At 42.2% G+C, this 12,347-nt stretch overlaps 1 protein-coding gene across 1 annotated transcript in view; it reads left to right on the forward strand.

Moving 5' to 3' along the window:
• The window catches only part of LOC103354064 (AP-1 complex subunit mu-1), a 50,250-nt gene that overhangs the window by 6,534 nt on the left and 31,369 nt on the right, over window positions 1-12,347 (forward strand). The window contains exons 6-10 of the mRNA XM_008277314.1: window positions 746-872; window positions 1,032-1,174; window positions 2,576-2,647; window positions 3,011-3,169; window positions 3,445-3,570. Of these exons, the coding sequence (XP_008275536.1) occupies window positions 746-872; window positions 1,032-1,174; window positions 2,576-2,647; window positions 3,011-3,169; window positions 3,445-3,570 (627 nt within the window). The remainder of the gene's footprint in view (window positions 1-745; window positions 873-1,031; window positions 1,175-2,575; window positions 2,648-3,010; window positions 3,170-3,444; window positions 3,571-12,347) is intronic.

A 12,347-nucleotide genomic window follows, 5' to 3' on the forward strand; every position in this document is an offset into this window, starting at 1 on the left:
GTTGTGCAACAAAATATTAAGTTAAGGGTACCATCATTTTTGTCCAGGCCTGTTTCAAGAGTTTATTTTCTAAAACAATTCTGTTAAACCACAGTTCAAAAGCAATGTCTGATTTTCATCGGTTCATTCTCATAGAATTTTTATTCAATATTACTTTTGTCAGATTCAAGTTATTTCTGTGACCATTGTGGGTTTTTCTTTCATTAATTGAGGGGTACGAACAATTTTGTCCACGTGCGTAATAGCAAATCATAGCAGAGTGTAACTGTAAAGTAGAAGCAAATATAACCAGTTAAATAGACACACTTTTTGGAGTCTGTAGTGGATGTGTGGCAAAGCAGTCATTTATTAATGTGGATCCTGGTAAAGTCCTTGGTCTTTGGTTAATGTTACAGTACTTGAAATATTTCTTTTTAACTGATGTTAACTAAGGTGAAAAGATTCAAGCTGTGTTTGGTTCAGAAATATCCATGTTTGCTGAGTGTAAAGACTCACTGAATGTGCTGTGTCATTGGTTTCTACATGATGTGAGCATTTCTCAGGAAATTGTAGTCAATACAGTACGATATGTTTCAAAAACTTTGCACCTGTGGCTTTCTTTATAAAACGCGTAGGATCTTAATTATTAAGGCTCCCTAAACAACACTTTACTTCTGCTGTACAAAGACTAATTCTTTCTTGTCCATGGTTTATACAATGTGTGTTACCTACATCTTTGTGAGCCAGCCCCCTCTCCCTGCATCAGGTGAGTGCCAATGGTAATGTGCTGCGCAGTGAGATCGTGGGATCCATCAAGATGAGAGTGTTCCTATCTGGCATGCCGGAGCTGAGGCTGGGCCTCAACGACAAAGTCCTCTTTGAGAACACTGGCCGTGAGTACAAATAAGAAAAGGAGCCATGTGAAGTTTGACAGCTACAGCTTGTTCTTAAATTATGTCTTTTAAATGTTTATTAACCTCTTAATACCACTTTTCTCCTCTGTCCCTGTCTCATTTACCTCTCTTTGTCTCCACTCACTTCATTGTCTTCAGGAGGAAAGAGTAAGTCAGTGGAACTGGAGGATGTGAAGTTCCACCAGTGTGTCCGACTGTCGCGCTTTGAAAATGACCGCACCATCTCCTTTATTCCACCTGACGGAGAGTTTGAGCTCATGTCCTATCGTCTCAACACACACGTACGTTGGCAGCAACAACTAACACTACAGTGCATGCACAGTCACAGTTCATTTTCAAAATGATGCTTTTGTGTAGATCTCATCCACAGAAGTGCCTGCTGTCAAACATCTGAACTGCCTTCAGACATAGTGTCATTTGATTGTGACTCATAAATCGTTCCCTGCAAAGAGACAATGTGTATGTTGTACATGTCTGTGCTGATGCATTGGTCATATCCTTGTTTTTTGATTGCAAAGTTGTCTGACAGCTTCAGACAGCAGCACAGCGTTTATTAACAACAGCTATGCAGTGAGGCCATATGTACTGACATTTAAAATAAAATCTACGTTAGAGTAGAAAGAAAGTTTTCATCGGAAGTGTCTTGCCACACTCTGACTATAATGTCACGAGCTCAGGTCACCGAGGGGAAAGGAAGTGTGTGTGTGTGTGTGTGTGAGATGACACAGTTTGGGGGATCAAGGGATCGAACCACCAACCTTGCGATTAGAGGACAACCACGCTACCACCTGAGCCACAGCCGCCCGTATTTATTCATCTATTATTTGTATTTGACTGTCATCCACAGCCATGAGCATTACACTTATTTAATCCTCCTGTGGGTGTTAAATCAGTGTGTTAAAATATCTGTATATTGCTCATCGACACACAATCACACTTTGATTATTAATGGCCAAAGAAAAAGGCAGAGCCCACCTTTATCGCCAAGTGGCCATGAATGCTCTCAGCTTCTCTTTCTGTATTACACCCCCTGATTCCATACAGACACATAAGTTAGTACTGATGTTGGTGGATTGCAGTTTTAGAAAGGATATGTCAACACCACAGATGTGCCATGGTACCACATGGGATTATATTTTTTCTTTATGGATAAATTTGGAATAATCTTTAAAAAGTAATTAACACGGTACAACACTACATATTTTTTATAATTTGCTGCAAGGTGGCGCGGTGGTTGGCATCGTTACCTCACAGCAAGAAGGTCGTCGTTCGCGTCCCCGTGAGGACACCTGGTATCTTTCTGCGTGGAGTTTGCATGTTCTCCCCGTGCAGGGTGGGTTCTCTCCAGGTTCTCCGGCTTCCTCCCGAAAGGTCCAAAAACATGTTGAGGTTAATTGGTGATTCTAAATTGTCCATAGGTGTGAAGGTGAGTGTGCTTGGTTGTCTGTCTCTAAGTGTAGCCCTGTGATAAACTGGCGGCCTGTCCAGGGTGTCTCCTGCCTTCGTCCTAGGGCAGCTGGGATAGGCTCCAGCCCCCCCGCGACCCTAGTGAGGATTAGATGATGTACAGATAATAGATGGATGGATGGCATTAGTATCTGCAATATGTAATATTTATAATATTCTTTCTTATTTACAATATTTGTTATTATGGTTATTCCTACTGTGTCTGACATTTTCAGGTCAAACCACTAATATGGATTGAATCGGTCATTGAAAAACATTCACACAGCAGAATTGAGTACATGATCAAGGTAATGTACCAGATCTTCTCTTCATGGGGTCATGTAGAATATACCATGTTTTATTAATTGTTTTGATTAAATGTTAGGTTTTGATGGCCTTAATAATAAAAATAATTGTAACAATTCTGCTGCCTGTATACTATTTTGGGTTTCTTGTCTTAGCCTCTAATATTACTTGTCATCTTTCCTGTCTTCAGATGGTATTTGTTATCATGTATACTTGTTTGAATGGTTCTTAACAGTTTTTTTTAAGTGCTTTGTAATATTGGTAAGAGTACTGCTGTATGAGTTGAGGTAATTGTTATTAAAGCTATTTATGTGTACATACAATTTATTTCTATCCATCTCTCTGCTCTCCACTCCTCCCAACAGGCCAAAAGCCAGTTCAAGAGGAGGTCTACAGCTAACAATGTAGAGATCCACATCCCAGTCCCCACTGATGCTGACTCGCCTAAATTTAAGACTACAGTGGGCAGTGTCAAGTGGATCCCAGAGAACAGTGAGATAGTGTGGTCCATCAAGTCCTTCCCTGTAGGTGAACAGCACAGCATACTTTTAATTCACAATCAATACATTAAAGTGTAATGTTGCACCATGGTAGTGTTGTGCATTGTTTGATTTTGTACATATAGATGAGAGAATTATGTGATGTATCATTTGGGCTCATAAAGTGGACATGCTTCCAGTGAAGTAAAGACTACATGGCGTCTGGATATGTTCGCTTTTTTTTACTGAGCGTTAAGCATACTGTAAACCCAGCAAACATGTTCTGACACAGATCTCCACTGTTTCCTGGTGAATTTCAGGGTGGTAAAGAATATCTCATGAGGGCCCACTTTGGCCTGCCCAGTGTGGAAGCAGAGGATAAAGAAGGCAAGCCTCCGATTAGCGTCAAGTTTGAGATTCCCTACTTCACCACCTCTGGCATCCAGGTAGGGTACAGTAAAGGCATATCTTTTGTCTGTGGCTGAGTGTTGAAGAGTGGTGAAACCTTCTCCAATGTTGCAGGAGTCACAATGGTGTTTGTGCAAATTGAGTGTATTTGACTGCACTGATCAGCCACAACATTTAAATCACCTATCTATTATTGTGTAGGTCCCCCTTGGGCCCCCAAAACAATTCTGACCCAACAGGGCATGGACATGAGACCTCTGTGGTGTTCTGGGGTTTGTGGCACTGGGATGTAGACAGCAGATTCCCTGAGTCCTCTGGGTAGCAGGGAATGATGCTTATTCTGGTGCATCATATGGATACTGGATCAGATTGGGATTTGAAGAGTTTGACGGCTGGGTCAATGCCTTAGGCCCTTTGTCATGTACCTTACCTTGTTCCACGGCAGTTCTTGCAGTGTGGCAGGGCCCATTGTCCTACTGGGGGAGGCCGCTACCAGCCAGTGAATGCCGTTGCCATAGGGGGGCATGCTACAACAATGTTTTGGTGGGTGGTATATGTCAAAGGAACATGTATAACACATGGCAGGACCAAAAGTTTTCTAGCAGAACATTGTACTCTAGCAACATGATCAATGTTATTCAGTTCAGTTCATTTTGGTATATATGCTGTGACATGTGCAGCCACAGGGAGGCACTGCTGTCAAAGAAATGGAGGCAGAAGCAGCATGTCAGGTGTGGGAAACCATTCCTGAACTGACTTGTAATCTGTAATGAACTCTGATAGAAACATTCCAGAAAAAACAATAATAATCAAAGACTAGTTACTGCGACTGCTACTGTCTATTTTAAACACCAGCTTAATACCAACATTTACAAAGGGTTAGAGACGAGATACATTTAACACAACAGCTGTGACGTGTAAATCCAGTTTTACAAATTTTTAGTTTTGTGGGCACATATGACAGAATGCATTTTGAAGAAGTCATGAAAAGAGCATGAATGAGAGTACGTCAAAAAGTTCTCAGCTTCACAAAAAACGTCAGCAGAAAGATTGTTCTTGCATTTTTTTTCAACATAGTCTCCTTTATACGGAGCCCCTGAAGGGACAGGGTGGGGGGAAAAAACTTTGCGAGATCTCGCAAAATTTTCTTTCCTCCGTCAGTGAACCGGAAGCAAAACAGACACACTTTAAAAAAAAAAACTTTATTGAAAGCAGACACACAATGACCGAGGAGCATGCACATCCGTGGGGGAAGTTTATTGATTTTTATTTTGGAATTGGCCTGACATATAAAGATATTAAATCCATTCTTGGCCGCAGACATGGCTTTGACATAAGTGAGAGACATCTGAAAAGAATACTCAGGGCGACGGGACTTTGTCGTCGTAACGGGTACTGTGATCTTGCGGTCCTGGTCGAATGCACGGATGATGTGTATGCGCCTGTGTCTGTTCTTCTTCCGGTTCACTGACGAAGGAAAAAGAAAAGTATTGCGAGATCCCACAAAAGTATTGCGGGATCTCGCAAAAGTTTTTTTCCCCCCTCCATGTAGTTTTTTTCCCCTCCGTGTCCCTTTAGGGGCTCCGTACCTTTAACTTTGATGCATTTGGTCGATGTTCAAACTTCTTGAACTACATCTGAGCCTCCAGATTCTCTTCAACATGGATGACTTCATCATCAGTCTGAAAATGGCAACTTTGTGAGTAGGCCTTCAGTTTGAGAAACAGAAGTCAGATGGTGTCAGGTCAGGGGAATAAGGTGCATGGAGCAACAGTATAAAGCCACATTTGCAGAATCACATTATTTTTGAAACAGACAATGCTACTTCAGTAAGTAGACGCCTACTCACCATGGATCTTGAACTGCTGATCAATCCATCCGACTCAGACCTTCCCTTCCAGTCATAACATTTCCAGTCAGACCTCTCTTCTTTAAACTTCTCTCCCTAAAGCTGCCTGTGCTACATGGTGTGAATTTGATGACCTCCAAGCAAGCCCACAAGGCCTCGGAATAGCTGTTACCACACATATAGACATGGCAACCAGCATTCTCAGCTGCCTCCATTACTTTCAAATCCAGACAGCCCTCCACAGTGCACCTGGCAGACGTTTCTACCACATCAGACCTCTCCAAGACTTAACAACAATAAGGGACCTGACTGTGGCTTTCCTGCAGACTGCTCTGAGGAGGAAAGACATTCCCGATAGCCACTCTGACATGAAAAAAGGGTTGTTTCTGCTGTATTCAGCATCCACTTGAGCCTCAACAAACTCAGAGCCAATCATGCTTTCAGCATATTCACCTGAGCCATCCACCTCCACAGTCATCACCTATAGCATCACAGTGCTGCCTACTCCTCCAGGCCATGGCCAGCATTGCTAGCTAGCTGGTGGGGGCCAAGTTGTATTCCCCTCTGTGCCTGCTCCCTCTGTGTCTAAACTTTCTTATCTCATCACATCATTCTTTTCATCCCTGTGTTAGCAGGCTTCACACAATTCCCATGCACACACATCCTTTCATCCCATCATCCATACTTCTGCATTTCCTTCCTGAATACATATATTTAGCCCAGCTCCTTCACCCATCCCTTACCAACATCAGTCAGCCTAGGGAACTACAGACTGTCCAAGGTCTAATGCAGCTTAGTTAACCACTTCGTTCCTGGTCAAAAGACTTTACTTCAACAGAATTTGCACTAGCTTTTTCATTCTAGAGAGATGTTACCTGTTCTGCCTACCCTGACCGATGACCAGAATTAGACAACTACCTCTCATTCGAGATATGGCCCTATGCTTCGGAGAGACAGGCTTATACATATGTGGACAAAATTGTTGGTACCCCTCGGTTAATGAAAGAAAAACCCACAATGGTCACAGAAATAATTTGAATCTGACAAAAGTAATAATAAATAAAAATTCTATGAAAATTAACTGATGAAAACCAGACATTGCTTTTGAATTGTGATTTAACAGAATTATTTTAGAAAATAAACTCATGTAACAGGCCTGGACAAAAATGATGGTACCCTTAACTTAATATTTTGTTGCACAACCTTTTGAGGCAATCACTGCAATCAAACGATTTCTGTTACTGTCAATGAGACTTGTGCACCTCTCAGCAGGTATTTTGGCCCACTCCTCATCAGCAGACTGCTCCAGTTGTCTCAGGTTTGAAGGGTGCCTTCTCCAAATGGCATGTTTGGGGGTTTTCGGTTCCTTCCCACTGTTGCGGACTGCTTGCAGACTGCTGAAGCTTATAGGGAATCCAAATGTTTTGGATTGCTGGGTGTTTCTGTCTCTGCCTTTGTGAAGCGCTATGAGATGACTGTTGTTGTAAATATGCGCTATACAAATAAAATTGAATTGAATTGAATTTAAATGTTTCAGCTCCCTCCATAGATGTTCAATAGGATTTAGATCAGGGCTCACAGAAGGCCACTTCAGAATAGTCCAGTGTTTTCCTATTAGCCATTCTTGGGTGTTTGTAGCTGTGTGTTTTGGTTCATTATCCTGTTGCAAGACCCATGACCTGTGACTGAGACCACGCTTTCTGACACTGGGCAGCACATTTCTCTCTAGAATACCTTGATAGTCTTGAGATTTCATTGAACCCTGCACAGATTCAAGACACCTTGTGCCAGATGCAGCAAAGCAGCCCCAGAACATAACAGAGCCTCCTCCATGTTTCACAGTAGGGACAGTGTTATTTTTTTCTTTCTTTTTTTTTTTATGCTTCATTTTTGCATCTGTGAACATAGAGCTGATGTGCCTTGCCAAAAAGTTCCAGTTTTATCTCGTCTGTCCAGAGGACATTCTCCCAGAAGCTTTGTGGCTTGTCAACATGCAGTTTAGCAAATTCCAGTCTGGCTTTTTTATGATTTGTTTTCAACAATGGTGTCCTCCTTGGTCGTCTCCCATGAAGTCCACTTTGGCTCAAACAATGACGGATGGAGCGATCTGACACTGATGTACCTTGACCTTGGAGTTCATCTTTAATGTCTTTAGAGTTTGTTCTGGGCTCTTTTGTTTTCATTCGTATTCTCTGTCTCTTCGATTTGTCATCAATTTTCCTCCTGCAGCCACGTCCAGGGAGGTTGGCTACAGTCCCATGGATGTTAAATTTCTGAATTATATGTGCAACTGTAGTCACAGGAACATCAAGCTGCTTGGAGATGGTCTTATAGCCTTTACCTTTAATACGCTTGTCTATAATTTTCTTTCTAATCTCCTGAGACAACTCTCTCCTTCACTTACTCTGGTCCATGTTTAGTATGGTACACACCATGTCAGCAAACAACACAGTGACTAATTGTAACCCTATAAATAAGCTGACTTTACAAGTTTGTAGACACCTGTGATGCTAATTAGAGGACACACCTTGATTGAACATGTCCCTATGGTCACATTATTTTCAGTCTTTCCTAGGGGTACCATCATTTATGTCCAGATCTGTTTCATGAGTTTACTTTTTAAATAATTCTGTTGAACCATGTTTCAAAAGTAATGTCTGATTTTCATTGCTTAATTTTCATTGAATTTTTATTTATTATTACTTTTGTCAGATTCAAGTTATTTCTGTGACCGTTGAGGATTTTTCTTTCATTAACTGAGGGGTACCAACAATTTTGTCCACATGTGTACAATTATCAAATAGTTTTTGCTACACGGGCAGCGGGGCATCTACAGCAGTTTAACCAGGGGGCTTTTTGGGTTCCCCTTGACTCAGAACTTTGTTGCAGCTCAGGCATTTCTGTCCTGTGAGTTATGTGGAGCACCTTCACATTTAACTTCAGTATGCACAATCATCACTCCCCTCTACTTACACCCTCTTCCTCAATGCCCAGGTATTTAGCTGCCTATCTCCCACTGCACCACCTCCTCCCATCATTCCTAAACCCATCGACAGGTCTGTCAGTTATAGCGTATACTGGAACTATGCTTTGTAGTTCAGTTGCACTAGTTAATTTAGGGGCACTACCTCAGTTTATTGAGGAATTATTTTAAATGAAATATCAAAGAGACTTCATTTGAAATTACGTTGATCAGTCTATTATCTGAAAGTTGCAAGTTCTGATTAAATTGACCTCAGTTCCCACACAAAGAAAGACACGAAACCGTGAATTGGTCTAAGTAAGAAGTGTTTATTAACTATTCTATTATAATACACGTGAACAATAAACAATGAAATTGGAGTGTTTGTAATGAACGTGTTGTTTTAGATTACCCAGCCAAATAAAGAGGATTATGGTGAGAGCAGGATGGTTAACAAACGATCTAATGATAGTGATTAATAATTTAGTTTATGAGCTGTTAAATGCTAACAACATCAACCCGATCAGGAGCAGATAGAAAGGTTGGCTTTGCCTACTTTGTGCAGCACTGATGGGAATGGAGGCTCCTTTGGTTGGAACAGCTGTGGGTGAAGCAGCACTCTTTACGACGTATCCAGGCTGTTTCCTCCCGAAGTGTTGTGAAGTTGCCAGGCAATGAGTTCTGCCGTGGAGCTCTCAGCCCTTTCTCAATCCTCAAGTAAGCAAGTTGCGAGTGCTGGAGAACGCATCGCTGTTAACGTGCAATTGGGACAGCAGCATACTTGATGACCTCACCACCTCGGCTCATCTACTCTGATTATCTTTACCGTGAAAAACAACGAAATTAAATGAAATACAACACAGCTCTGCTTATTTCCGTTTTCATATGTACAAAAAAATATGTATACATTTTGAGGTTTCTAAGATCATTATACAATCTTTATTGAAGCCGTTAATTTTTGGACAGCAGTATCTGATCAAACAAGTCAGATGTTGAGGAAAATGTAGCTGTGGCTTCAGCAATTCATATCAGATGATTCATCTTTGGAATACAGTTGAAAATGTTTAATTGCAAAAAATACTGAAATAGACAAGAACTATATATAATAAATACAACAATTAATAGACAGGGTAATTTTTTATAAGATTTAATTTTATAACAGGACAAAAGTCTCTTACTAAACATATCACAGATGAAAAACGTCATGCCTCTCCTCCTCCTGATGTTCTTCAGTGTAGCTGGAAACAGCATTCTGCTGAAGAAGCTTCGTCAGAAGGTCCAGGATGGAGCTGCTCATGTTCTGTGGAGTCTCCTAGCAGTCAGGGAGGACGTTTATCCACCTGTCCCTCCAGTAAAACATTACTTACATATTATTTTTAATGCACAGTAACAGTCATAAGAATAGAACAAGGCTGTACTACAGGTAATGAGGGCAAGAAAATAATTCAGACGTACCAAGGCAGCGATCGAGTACAACACTAAACAAAAATATAAAGTTCCAATATTAACTTCTTTTACACTACTCACAATAAGTTAGGGATATTGTTATTTACATGAGTGCTTTTCCTATTTGGTTTGAATTTTAATGAAATAAGTAAAAGTTCCCTTTGATATTACTAATAATGAATGAGAAGAAACACCACTTTCATTAGTTTAATATTTATTACCCCCCAAATTTAAACAATAACAAGAATAACCCCAAATAACAAAAATTGACAATGTCAGGAGAGGATGTTTCCACCATTTGCCGCAATGACAGCTTGACAACGACTTCTCATGCTCCTCACTAGCCTCATGCTGTTGTTCTGAGGCAATGCAGTCCACTCTTCCACAAGTGCTACACGCAGTTCTGCCAGGTCACGTGGGGGTGGAGTACGATCATCCAGTCTCTGCTTCAGCTGGTCCCAGATGTGCTCTATGGGGTTCAGGTCAGGGGACATTGCTGGCCATACCATATGAGGCACTCTGATTTCCTAAAGTCGACTTGTGACAATTCTGGCACGATGTGGTGGAGCATTGTCATCCATGAACAGAAAGTTGGGGGTGTGCTGGTGGAATTGGGGGATGATGATGGGTTCTATGATGTCTCTGAGGTAGGAACGTGCAGTGACTGAGCCATCTACAAAAACCAAATCTGTTTTGCGCTGGCTAGTGATGCCTGCCCAGACTGTTGCACCTCCTCCACCAAAGCGAACCCTTGAGAACCCTGGCACCGCCAAAGCGGTGGAGTCGGTTGCAAATGGTTTGTCTGGAAACCCTAGTACCCCTCACATCTCGTAAACGGGCCTACAGCTCTGTGGCACTTGCATAGCGATGTCTGAGTGCATAGGTCCTGAGGTACTGGTCATCGTTGTGGTCGGTCACTCTTGGGCCCCACTCCTGGGTCTGTCACGAACTGTACCAGTAGTTCTGTGTCTCGATGCAAGTCTGCTGATGACACTTTGAGACACACCAAGTTCACAAGCAGCATCAGAATGCCTGCCACCGACTCGAAGCCACCAGCTTTTTTTACCCACAGAAAGTGGAAATTGGTGCCACATTGCAAAAGGGTTGTCTTTTAGTATTTTGGTATTGGCCCCAATATGTAAGGCACACTGTACACAGTGAGACCATTACATGGAAAACACAAAATGAGGTGTGTCTATCACCCCAATACAATAGCCTCCCTGTCCCAGAAATCTCTGAAGTGAAACAAAGACTGTATGTATGAAATCCACTGAGTCTCTCACAATATCCCTAACTTATTGTGAGTAGTGTAAATCGATTGAGAGCAATAAACAAATTACACTGTGAGGACAAAGTGTGACCACTAAACTACGTATATGCCTGTTTAACCGCTACGGAACCGTCAGAGCCAGCAGCAGATTTTGGAAAGTCTTGCTGACATAAGACTGCTCTCGGCGGCGACTGTGAGCACTGACTGCCATCACAGCTGTCAAACCAGGACGGTCATATCACCGCAATCGTTAGAGCACAATTTTAATCAGGCTTTATCTTGATAAAATCACCATATATTTGATGTTTATAAAACTACTTTCTTGCCTAAAATAATCTTAAAACTACATTTTGTGTCACAATAACAATAGTATTTACAAAAAAACTTGTGTTACCATTAAAAGTTTTCTCCTTGGCTTTTGCCGCTGGTTGTTGCGAAATGCATTCTGGGATACTTGGCTGTCTGAAGTCCACACAACTCTGGTCTGATGCAGAGTGTCTGGCTCCTCCTGGGCTGGCCTGGGGATGCTGCTGCTGGGGTGGGCCAATGTACACCCTGGTGTGTGGTTGCTGCCCCGGAACCGAAGGAAAATCCTGTTTGCTGTATGCATATTCTTGATCACTGCAGCGAGAACACCTGTGTTATAACTCAAGCACGATGGGTAGGCCAGCTGACAGCCTTCCTTGGGCCCGGGACAAGATGATACTAGATGCCCCCCCCACCCCTCTCTTTTTCTCTTCTTTTTCCTTTTCTGAGCACCAGACTTCTACTGAGCGGACATTTTGGTGCTGAAGTGCAAAATCCAACTTCCAATAAAAGGACATCCAATGTTGATCAGAGGCCAAACCATTTTATGTTGGAGGTGGGGGTGGAGGGCAATTCCAAAGATATTAAGGACAGTTCAGACGAAAACAAATTAAAACTTCTAACTCAAATATTGCACTGTTTCTTTCCATTAATAGCCCTTTTTGGGGAAAGAAATCCATAATTCAATGAGGGTCCAGTTCTGGGCCCCCCACCCCACTCTGGGCCCGGGACAACAGACCCCCCCATCAGCTGGCGTGACGATGGGACACATTCAGGAAATTTGCAAAAGAGTGGATATCACTGAAAGGGAGAGAGAACAATGTCATGTTGCCAATCAAGGAGGAGGTAGAGAGCCAGGATCCATGCTAAGCTAAAGGCTAACCCCTCCAGACCAGCAGAACCGTCGCTCCTACTCTCCAATGTCAGCTTCCTCTACAACAAGCTGGACGAGCTACGTTTGCTGGGAGAAACCCACAGAGAG

Source organism: Stegastes partitus, unplaced genomic scaffold, assembly GCF_000690725.1.
Source record: "Stegastes partitus isolate 25-593 unplaced genomic scaffold, Stegastes_partitus-1.0.2 Scaffold95, whole genome shotgun sequence".
In the NCBI taxonomy this organism is placed as follows: Eukaryota; Metazoa; Chordata; class Actinopteri; family Pomacentridae; genus Stegastes; species Stegastes partitus.